Here is a 12,005-nt window from a genome sequence, read left to right as displayed (position 1 = left end):
GGGAAAGAGAGCACAAGAAGGGGATGAACAAGAGGCCAAAGATATCTGCATATTATCCAAATTAAACAACAGTTGGCCAATCAATCAGGATGCTTTCTTTTGAAATTTCTTTCAATGCTATTGATTGTGTATGTTATGACAAGAAATGTTCCAAGGTTTTTATAATTTTTCTATCTTCATCCATATCTCTGATGGCATTTTCCCAACTCTAATTCTACCAGCGGTTTGGGAGATTAGGTCATTTAAAGGTTTTCTATTTTTAGTAATGGTGGCCATATTTGGTGCCTGACTGGCATCATTGTTCAAACTTGGAAGATTTACATGTCAGGTTCATACCTGTCAAATCTGGCAAAGGTTATTCAGCAGTTTTGAAGAAAGTGTTGTGTAAAGGTTTTCCTACATTTATTTAACAGTGCCTTCATCTGTAATGGTTTTCATACCAGGATGTTTTCTGCAATGTTTAATCAAATTCTATTCAGAAATTTATTCTCTATTTCACTAAAAGTGACTGATCTGTGTTTTTTAAATAATGGCCATATTAGAAGGGAGATCAAAATCATTTGAGGAAATGAAAAAGGTATTTCTGCCTGGATGCTTTCTGTTAATTTGGGTAAAATTTTGTTCCATGTTTTTTGAGAAGTCGTTTAAAGGGACTTTACTAATTTTAGTAATGATGACCATGTCTGACAGTGGACTTTAATTATTTGTGTAAATTTTCAAGTCCTTTATGCCAAGATGATCTGTGCCAAATTTGGTACAAATTGGTCTAGTGGGTTTTAAGTAGTTTAAAATAGCAATTGTTGATGAACAAAAACATGAAAGGGCCAGTTAAAGTGAGCTGGGCATTTGACCATTTAATCCCCAAACTGATAAGGTTCATAATTAGCTCAAGTGCAAGCCATCCACAAAGTTTGAAAACTGTCGATTGTGGGCAACTTGTTGTGTCTATACCAAACCGATAGCAGCCAGTCAACACAATACACTAAAAGCAAACATATAAGAAGTATTTAATAATGATATGTATACGCGACTTAATGTACAGAAGTGGAATTTAATGCTTAGTTCTTTTCACAAGCACTAAACAAAACCCTTAACATGAACTTTAATCTATAATCAAAACCTCTAACAGAACTTCAACCTCCTGTATATATCTGCTGATGTTCATGCAGAGAGGACAGGTTTATAGTACAAGTTCTCCAATACTCTGTACAGGCAAGCTACGAATGACAGATATTATCATGTCATTTGTAACAAACATCAAATAGCAACTGACTGACAAGCAACATAGAACTCTTAATGTCACAGAAAAATTACTAAAACATTAAGAAATTTAAATATCTTTTGCCTTATATGATACTCACTTTTCATTCTTCCATAATCTTTCAATTCTGAAGATATCCATCTTGTCCCTGTTAAATGTGCCCGATTTCTTGTAGGAGTAGCGCCTGGCCTGATTTTCCCTCATGACATAGACACATTCCCCGACTCGAATCTGCATGTCATCCTTCATAAGGGTCATGTAGTAGGTTTGCTCATCTTCCTCAGGCTGATTAGGGATCTTTATCTCCTGTAATAGATACAATTTTAAGTGTAAAAAAACTAACATCAACAGGATATGTAAGAAAATATTTTTGACATTTTTCTTTTGAAGTTAAGCCTGTTACTCTCACTAACAGAACTGGAAAGATGAAATTTAAAAATTCACGACAGTTATCTTTGCTTGTAGATGGTGTCTATTTATTCATAAAAATAATTCTTTCTACTGCAGTTGATAATCCATAATTTGTAATTTTACCCAAAATATGCTGTTCTTCACATAAAAACATTTATGTGTAAATAAGTGCAAATTAAGGATTTTCTCAAACATTCTGCAAAAAGAATACAAATGGACTTCTATATATTGATACTGATGATTGTTATATGGCCTATGTTTACAGAACTCGCACAGATAATGCTAAATCATACATACTAACTCATCATATAACCTAGGTTCACTGAACTCACACAGAAGATACTCAGATTTATATACTGACCTTGTCATATGGCCTAAGTTCACACAGCTCACACAGATAATGCTCTGTATCTTTTGATGCTCCTACACAGTCTGCATGCTGCCATATCTGAAACAAAATGGTTCCATTTCAAAATAACCCCAATTGTTTTCCTTGCCATTAAGGAAGAATCTATGTGTGCTACTAATATAAACCAGAAACGCAGGTAGACCCAAGACTGTTTACCTGGCTTAAAGAACATAGCAGCTGAACATTTTACTAAACAGGCTTATGTAAACACATAAGAACACACCCTGTGCAAACTTTCCCAAGCTTTATTATCACATTGATTTTACCTATTGTACCATATCTTGATGTTGTTGTTGTTGTAGAGTTTAATGCCATTTTTCAGTACATGATAGGCTCTACATGGCGGTCAGTATTAGTGGGAGGAAGAACCCGGGAAAACCCTGGAAAGAACCACTGACCCACAAGACATATCTTGATGAATATTCTTTCTAAAGGCATATTTATTATGCAGTCTCTTGCTCTTGATGATACAAGAATATATTCCAAGTCTGATTACAATCAAATCAGAAATATGCCTTCAGAGTTGTACCAAGTTCAGCCAATCAGATGTAAGATCTCACTCGTTATCAAACTTGCCCAAGATCTTCAAGACATGGAATTCTATTCCAAATCTGCTCAAAACTGAATACAAAATATGCCATCCACAACAGTAAAAAGTTTAGCTAATCAGATGCAAGAGCATGTCATTAATTATTGCTAATAGTGAAACCCATCAAAGAACTTGTTTATATACACCCGTATTTCAAGCTTTAGCAAAATGGGATCAGAAATAAGGCTTCCAGAGGGGTAACAAGGTCAGCCTATGAGATGCAAGATCACCTCATTAAGTACGCATGGATCTGGCACATTATCAAATTCATCTGAAATCTTAATTATACACTTACTCATTCCAAGTTTAATCAAAATCAAATCAGAAATATGGCCTCCAGAATTGTAACAAATTTAACTAATCCGATCCAAGATCACTTCATTTGCACATTATTGGGCTTGTTTATCAAAATATCTGGCTATAAACCAATAATCCAAGTTTGATTGAAATTAGAAATATAGACTCCTGAGAGGTAACATGCAACTGTTGATTGACAGATGATACATAACATGCACAATGGATACAAAACCATGCCATAAACTCACATGGCCTCATGGCCATTTGAGCTAAAATCAGAACTTAACTTTTCTTTTGGAACAGAGAATGTGTGTGTGTGTATGTTTGTGATTTTGATTTTTAATGTAGCTTTAACAATTTTTCAGTCATACTGTTATAATGTCTGCAGTGTGGCAGTTTGTAGTGATGTCTAACACTGGGGCATAGGCCGCAGACATGTAGCATGATGTCCCACCCAGTCACATCATCCTGATACCAGGCTGACTGGTCCTAACACTAACCTCTTAATGTTGAGCACCAAGCAAGGTAGCTGTTAGTACCATTTCTTAAAAGTCTTTTGTATTGCTCAGCTGGCATTTGAACCCTGAACCTCTCTCATCCGAGGTGGACACTAACAACTAGAGCGGTGGGAACAGAGAATAAATTTTCCTCAGCCTCATTAACACTGCTTCACAATATTCATGCATGATGCTTTACTAGTTTACACTGCACATACATAAATGACTGTGCATACTCACTAGGCATTTCTCACACTGGATCATAAGGCCCTCATCTTTGAAGATGTTACATATACAGCGGATGACTTCCTCTTCCTCATCTTCTCCTTCTGCAGGATCTGTGCAAAGATATACAAAAATTAATAACTGCATGAAAATCTAAACATGTCATCTATATATAGATACCAAATTTCATCTGTCTACCTTGAGTGCTTTTTGTTTAATCATACTAGGAAGGTTTTTTTTAATAAAGAAAGTCCACATCCAAAAGGTTGGTGTTATGTATATTGGATTTAATTTATATTTGAATTAATTTTTTGTCTGTTAGTTTTATATAAAAAAATATTTATTACATTACATGCTTTTGTAATTAACTTTATTTGCTGGATTTGACATTTTCCAGAAATTCAGTTCAGTTCCATTTAACCTGTTTTTCGTAAACAACTAATAATACAAACTTTGTATCTAATGCTGACCTAGTTCCTGACCTTGATTCCTAATGAGTAAGAGTTGAAGCAAACAACTTTGTTTTAGCAAAAATTTATATTCTTTCTTCGAGTAAGATTCATAAAGTGAAATCGAGGCCATACTTGGAGTATGTGACACATAACATGTATCAATTAGGTTTTTCCTGTGGATTGACCCACATCTGGGCATCTGTTTTGTGCCGTAGCTGGATTTATTATTGATGTTTTGAGAAAGAATAGTCATTACTTGCCTTAACACTGGAGACATCTAGGTGTTTTATGTCGTGACCAGTTTTTGGGTTAATTATTTTGTTTTCTTAAATATTTGAATTTCAAGAGATTATTTTCCCTTGGAAATACTTTTGCTCTAAATTAATTCTATGACAAGGAGAGTTATCAAAATTTACACACAATTCAAACACTGAATATTATTTTCTGTGATTCAACAAAGAACCGTTGACACATCAGAACGATGCTGACTACAGCATATGTCATCACCTTCCATTTTGGATTTCATCGGGATTCAAACTCAGTTTTATTAGGACTTTTTATTACTAGGACTTCTATTTTTTAATTCTTGGATTGTTTTTTTATTTGATTCGTAGAACTGTAAGGTCTTTTTCTCATTTTTAACTTGTTTTTCTAGGGAAATAAATTATTTGTTAAATTTTACAAAGCTTGTTGTCTTCACTCTTTTCTAGTTACTGTTTAAACAGCCTAAACATGTAACAGTTGGCCTTTCAGATTTCTTCTGTGTACCTGAAACAGTTAATGCTTCATTTGCTAACATGATTAATATTAGAAAATGTGTATAAATCTTTTTAAGCCAGCTTTAATGGCCCGAAAATATAACTAGGTCACCTGCAGACCTGCCAACCCTAGTAAGACCTTCCCAGCAAGTAAACTGTTTTTCAGCAAGTTGGGCCAGTTTTCAGTAAGGTGTAACAAAACATAATGTATTACTATTGTCAAGTTTCAAGACTGATGTACCAATCGTAAACATCATGTCCAACTCAAAATTCGTATAGTTACTTTAACCTTAATCCAATAGTTTCACAAACTGCAGTTCCAAACGCTACGGAGCTCAATGACTTCTTGATATCTCTCAACTAAACGAAATCCTTTTTAAGAAAAGCCACAGTGATGGCAATTATCTTTCCAGCCATGTGATGTACTCAAATCAACACATGATGTCCATTAAACATAAGTATTGCCCTGGTTGTTTTCCCCTCAAGAATCTGAATATTCCTTTTTATTCTTTTTAGTATTAAAACTTAAGATGTTTATTGTCCCTTTCATCCCAACTGCTTGCCTGTTGGATGACATTTAATTAAAAAAGAAAAGCTTGTTCATGCAGAAATTGTGCATCACAAAATATGTGCAATTTAAAGCATCAGAGGTACTCCAGTAAAGTTAGTCTGGTTCACTGATCAATTCCACGGAATCTAATAAGAAACCCAGATCCAAAATCAAGCCAGTATCAGGATTTTATTGCAAACAATATCATTTCCATATTTGTGTTTTTATTCCATAAGCCCCCATTTGAAGGCAATTTCTGTAAGACTTGCAGAAAAATCGCAAGGGTTGGCAGGTCTGAATCTACATACACCTCTGATAAATTGTGAAATATTTTCACGGCTCTAAGACTAATAGGATTTGTATTAGTGTACTAAGCAGATTTAGGACGAATGTACAGATGTGTGGATTTTAAGACATACTGATGGACTGTGGCAAAACAACATGACTCTTCTGCTCACAAAAAGAATCCTCAGATAGGCATAAAGTTGCGAGTTTAAGAGAGAAATACAAATAATTACTGTGCATGTGTTTTGTTCTTCATTCAAATTACATCCATTCCTTTATAAAAATTATTAACACTAATAATACATCTATCATAAACTTTATAATTTTGATCTGAATTTTATACAGTCTGATGACATTATAACATATAGACTAAGTTAACAATAAGGTTATAAGATCTCTGATTCATAGCAGTAACTGTGATAAAGCAAGAATGCAAATTTTTAAGTAAAGTATGTTTCTACGATAATACTTACTTTATCACATTATAATGGCAGGATATAAAAATGCCACATCTCGAATCCACCCCTACTAAAAAGACAAATATTTGTCTTCTCTATCTTGTATAGACAAAGGGTAATACCTCTTGCCCATTACCTCCCCATGCCTCCACCAGGTGTCACTAGTTTTTAAGCTGAGTGATACACCAACGAGAATGCCCCCATGACAGGGTAGTTTGAAGTGTTTTTAAGTATCAGGTAAGTATTACCAGAGAAACATAATTTACTTAGTTTGCTTTTTCCTACAAAACACGTTCTCTGATCATATTAATGTTAGAAGGATAGGTAATAGGAGGAGGGAATGCTAAGCACCCTACATATACCTCAGGTATCCTTCTAGGGCAGAAAGATTGGATTCCCTATGTGTATGGTAGCCTATTCTCCTACTTAAAGGAAAGCAATATATGATCATATGAACCATGACCACTCTATCAGATTAAGTACATGATTAATGAAATCTTCTGTCAAAATTCACAAGCAAATCCAGCTAAGAGGATGCATTGATTTAACTGGGTCTGGTGGTTGTCTTGGCTGCAGCCATGGGACCCATTCAATTTGGGTTTCGTCTCTGCAAAGATAAATCCCCAAGATAAAAGCTTGAGAAGGTTTCAGTACCGAATGAGAGGATGTTGTTCAAATAAGGTTTTACTGTACTAGAACATCAATATCGTTAAAGGTTTCTCTACATGCCTTTGTTATCTCCCAGTTCTGAGCTGTCCGCCTCTGAAGAGGAAGAGAAAGCTACATTGTCCTCCCCCAGTATTTCTTCTAGTTGTTTTATTCCTTCATGTTTGGCCATGTTGTATACCATCTTCACATGCTTCAATTTCTGGGCAAAGGGGTACTTCTTCCCATTGTATGTCTGTAAGGCAAGTGTAATTTATCTAGCAGAGCTAGAAAAGTTGATGGACAGGTAAATTTGCATCAAATAAAGATATTTACAAAATCTTTCATGAGCATTCATTCAGTATTAACTGTATGAAACAAAATGCATGATAACACATAAATCTCAGTAAGATAAAGATTCCATTGATTGAAAGTGGATGAAACCTGAAATTGTTTTAAAATAAATTGTTAGTGGAAACATGGCTCCTCTATCATAAAACTTTACTAGACTCAAATCTTGCTCTAAAATTGTATGACCAATCAAAACACCGCATTTAAACATTCTGAGTAATATTTTAAAGTCTAGAATAACATTTATTACTATGATGGAGGGGACTGGTGTCTCATATGCATGTGTGTACTGAAGTATTCCACTGATGGACTTGTAGAGACTTGGCATCGTTTTAACATTATTTATGCTGCTCTGGCTGTTATCACTGAAAGTGTCTCACCATACAGACTCCCATAAGATACAAATAAAAAAAGAATTTTGCAATATACGAGCACAACAAAACACTGCTTGTTGCATTTTCCAATTCACAAAGTCATGTACAGTGCTTGGATTGCATGCACTGAGAACTGTTCATAAAACATTTTTATATGTGAGTTACACAGACCAGGAATTTAATTTATAAATGATGCAAGTCATGTGATATTTATTTATATGCATGTGTTCTTATTTTCTTTGTGAAAGAGACTTGAATTACAAAAAAATTCAAACGTATCATTAAAATCCCCTGGAGCTAAACAAAATTGTGTACCTCTACATTGTTGAAGAGTAACATGAAGTCCTTCTCAAAGCTCTCCAGATCTGCATACTGTCCTGACAGAATCTTCCTCTCAATGATCTTCAGATCAATTGGCTCTTCAATAACCTCATAGTACCACGGATGGTTTTTACGGGATGGCAGATGGAACAGATCTGATGCCAGTAGATTTCCATCATTATCTGCAGAAAAACATTTCAACCGAAACTAAATTGGCTAAACTCCTAAATCACAAAAGCAAGACTTGAAGAATCTTTTTTGCTATCAGCCGAGGTCCTGTATTCTTTAAACTTTTGAAGCACAAAACTACACATAAATTAAGACACTTATTTTCGCAAAAGGAAGGTCCTTATGAAAAATTACCATGCAGGAAACCTGTGCAATTAGAGTCCATTTATTTAAATGGAACAAGAAATTTCATTTTTTTTTAAAGTCAGGAAATTTTAATTGGAGAGAAATTTTAAATTTTGAAGACATATCTGCAAAAAAGAAAGACCAAAATCACCCATTTGATACATTTAGTTGTTTCATTGCATAAAATTGTCCCAATAGTGAGTAGTTTTCTACTAGCATGGTCTGATAGTAAAATCTGCTGCAAAGGTGAGTTGGGTTGTGTCAAAGGTTGCTGCAGACAACAATGCTTAACATCATGTTCCCTGTGAGGAATACACAATAATAAGCAAATCCAAAAAACATATTTTCATTAACTTTGTACATCCTATGGGGAACTGGGGAACATAAGCTTTATTATTATTTTTTTCTAACATTTATCAAGATCACATTGTATATAAAAAAAGCATCTTGTCAGTGTAATACAAAACTGTTTTTTTTTTTTTTAAAATACCTTCTGATATCAATATGGAGTGGATTAAAGGGTAACCAGTCTATACTGCCAATCTGTCCAAATGAGCACTTGTATTGACTATATGTAAGGGCAAGCTTGCAAAAATCCATACATCAACTTTATCTCTGCTGAGACATCCACAAGCTCAGAAAATTCCAGTAAGAATCGAGGTCAATTCAATTACTCAATTATGTATTTCTTTCTGTCATGAAGTGGTGGCTCAAAATGTGCATGCCCCCCCTCCCCGATTCTGAGTTTGCAAAATTAAAGGGCTTATCTCAGTCAACAACAAACCTATTCATTTTTCCTCATGATTTCCAGGCAGTGTGGGACTATCACTCAGCCTTTCTCAGACTTGAGTCAAAATACTGTAACTAATTATTGTGCCTTTCTAAATTAAAACTGAACATTTAATTTTTTTTTTATTTATTGGTTTTTTTATTAAAAAAATTGAGGTTCAAGACACAAGCAGTTACAAGACTCCACAGTGAGCATAACATTTATTAACAGTCTGATCAAGCATGCTTAGAGTCTGATTCTAAATAAAATGAAAATAAAGTGAAATTAAATAATTAAAACAGCAAACACCTGCAAGTGCTATAAAAATGTGTACACCTTTTCAATTGCTTGGCTAGCCTTACTAAAAGCCAAGTGCAAAAGAACATTTCGGGGGGGGGGGGGGGGTCATGGTAAAGCCTGCATCATTTTTTCAAATTTTTTTTTTTTAAAATGCTTATTTCAATTGGTTTCAAAGGTCAAAATGCATTTTTAACCTTGAATATCTGACGTTTTTGTTGTTGATCATAATATTTTCCATACTATTCAGGAATTTCAAAGGTTAAACGAATCCTCTGATATACTAATCATTAATGGGACAGTACAAGAGACTGTAAAGAAAACAATTTCAAATTTGAGGCTAATATTGGGAAAGTTTGAAATGAAATAATCCAAACTTTATTGCAGGTATCAAGCAAACTAGAATGATCTTCATGGACTTTAATGCCCAACCAGTAATCTCAAGGCAAAATCTTGAAAGATGCATGGAACGTACAAAACACGGATAGCACTGTATTACCCATCCACATTCATGCTGAGACATAAAAAAGCAGTAGAACAAGATCATACATAAAGTTAAAATAACCCTCAAGAAAATATGAAAGGTAACTCACCTTTGCATGATGCTACAGCTGAAAAAATTTCCTTAAAAATCTGTGCCAGCCGAGCTATCTTGGCCATTTCAGTATCTTCTTCTGCTAGCGTCAAGCGTCTAAATGATGGAGAATAATGTGTTACATAGATAAACACTATTTGGTATGAATTTTAAATATATGAAAAATATATCCAGGAATGATGCAATACCTAGTGTGCACTACAGAACATGCATTCCCACCTAACTACCAGCTTCACTTAGATTTCAGAAACATGCATTATACAATTATTATGAGATGTGAATCAATGTGGAACAATGAGATGTGACTCAACGTGGAACAATGAGATGTGAATCAATGTGGAACAATGAGATGTGACTCAACGTGGAACAATGAGATGTGAATCAATGTGGAACAGGCAAATTCTGTGAACTGATGTCCCCCACTATGCACTGGCCATATCAATATCAAGCTGCCTATAAAATGTGGCTCAAACCGAGTAATAATAATAGTGACTATTGTGTGGAAACATTGAAAAGATGGAACTGACAACCTGGGGCAATAACTCTGCTAAACAGCGCTGAACACAGACAATCAAACACTGCTAAGGTCTCATGAAAATCAAGCTGCAAACCAAATTTGTTCAAATCCAATAGTAATAACAAAGTCATTGCTTCACAAACAGAAGAGGGTGGGTTTGACAATCAGGGTCCACACCAGTGCTCAATAAAACTAGACCAAGGTACCATCAATATCATGCTGCATACCAAATATGGTTGAAATTTAATAATTAAGAACAAGAACTATTGTGGATAGGTCAAATAATATATTAAATGGTGAACTAGAATGCTGACATTTGAACTCAGCCAAGATCTCATCAGTATCTAGCAGCATACAATATTTGGTTAAAATCCAATAATAATTTATGGAGTTATTGTGCAGAATTCAAAGTAAGACTGATAGAATGATGGGCAGATGAATGAAAGAAAAGGCCAAATTTACCCTCCCCCCATCAAATGAAAAATGGGACTAAACCGTGCCAGGAAAATTCCAGATTTTTTTCATCACGCTCTTCCCCATCCCATATGAATACTATCTCTGCTCACAAAAGATGTCAAAACAATGTTATCAAGTTCAAACAAGAACACCATAAATGGCACATAACATGCCCACCTTATGTGACCAGCCCTATGTATTGATAAGTAAATTTTGTGTAAAAACCACTTGTATTCTTTGTGACCTTGACCTTTAGACCCTTCAAAAATATTACATCTAATTTTCGTAAACTGTCCACTGTATAAGAAGATTTCATTGTACTTTTGATGGAAGTTCTGTCATAATGAACAATTTTTAAAAAGAAAATATATAAACTGATATGCAAATGAGGCAGTGGAACTATCTATGCTCTGGCGAATGATAAATTCTCATAGGAAAAAGGTCTGAGCTGTTCCAATTAAGTACATGAAGATACACAGAGAACAACAGTACTCATGCAAAACTCCATATCCACTATTTTTTCTTTGCAGATCAGAAAGGATTAGAATTGTTAAATAACATGATGTGTACACAACAAGCTGTTAATTGATTACCTTAATGCTGGATTTTGGAGAGTTTAAGGCCAAATGCGGTATGTTTATTGGAGGTGCTACAAGTAATTAAAGAAATAAAAGGTGATCACAATGTCTTCTGATCATCAGATGAAAATCAGCAGACCTTCGGCAGAGAGAGAAAAGATGGAGACCAAAAATACTAAATGATTTCGGTAGACATTCTAGAGTAAGTATTTTTATTTTTATTGTCATTTTTAACCATTACTGTATTGTTCAAGATGTTCAAAGAGGAACATTTAGGGCTGTTCCAGCAAAACATACACAGGACCCAGGGAAGGCACTTTTAATGTGGGGTACTCATCCATAGATGCAATTTAGAATTTTCTTATCATTTTAATATGAACTCGGTGAATTCAAAGTACCCTGGCATATATATTTTTTTTTAAACTGCCTTCCCTGGGTGCTTGCCACCTTAGTGAAGAACCTGGATGAAACATCTTCCAGATCTGACATGGAGTTAAGCGTTGAGAAGACAAGGCTGATGACAAATAGTGGCAAGCAAATCTCAGCCAAGATTAAA

The 12,005-nt window shown here is 34.6% G+C and overlaps 1 protein-coding gene across 3 annotated transcripts in view; it reads right to left on the bottom strand.

Moving 5' to 3' along the window:
- The window catches only part of LOC149801847 (uncharacterized), a 173,410-nt gene that overhangs the window by 17,222 nt on the left and 144,183 nt on the right, over positions 1-12,005 (bottom strand). For all 3 annotated transcript variants that reach the window (XM_089956221.1, XM_089956220.1, XM_089956223.1), the window contains exons 15-20: positions 9,897-9,994; positions 7,878-8,065; positions 6,922-7,093; positions 3,705-3,802; positions 2,034-2,120; positions 1,362-1,567 (exon numbers count right to left, since the gene is read on the bottom strand). In XM_089956221.1, the coding sequence (XP_089812347.1) occupies positions 1,362-1,567; positions 2,034-2,120; positions 3,705-3,802; positions 6,922-7,093; positions 7,878-8,065; positions 9,897-9,994 (849 nt within the window). The remainder of the gene's footprint in view (positions 1-1,361; positions 1,568-2,033; positions 2,121-3,704; positions 3,803-6,921; positions 7,094-7,877; positions 8,066-9,896; positions 9,995-12,005) is intronic.

Source organism: Sinohyriopsis cumingii, chromosome 4, assembly GCF_028554795.1.
Source record: "Sinohyriopsis cumingii isolate HCF-2022 chromosome 4, ASM2855479v2, whole genome shotgun sequence".
Taxonomy (NCBI): domain Eukaryota; kingdom Metazoa; phylum Mollusca; class Bivalvia; order Unionida; family Unionidae; genus Sinohyriopsis; species Sinohyriopsis cumingii.
The sequence above is the reverse complement of the archived record's forward strand: the minus strand, read 5'-3'. Positions and strand labels throughout refer to the sequence as shown.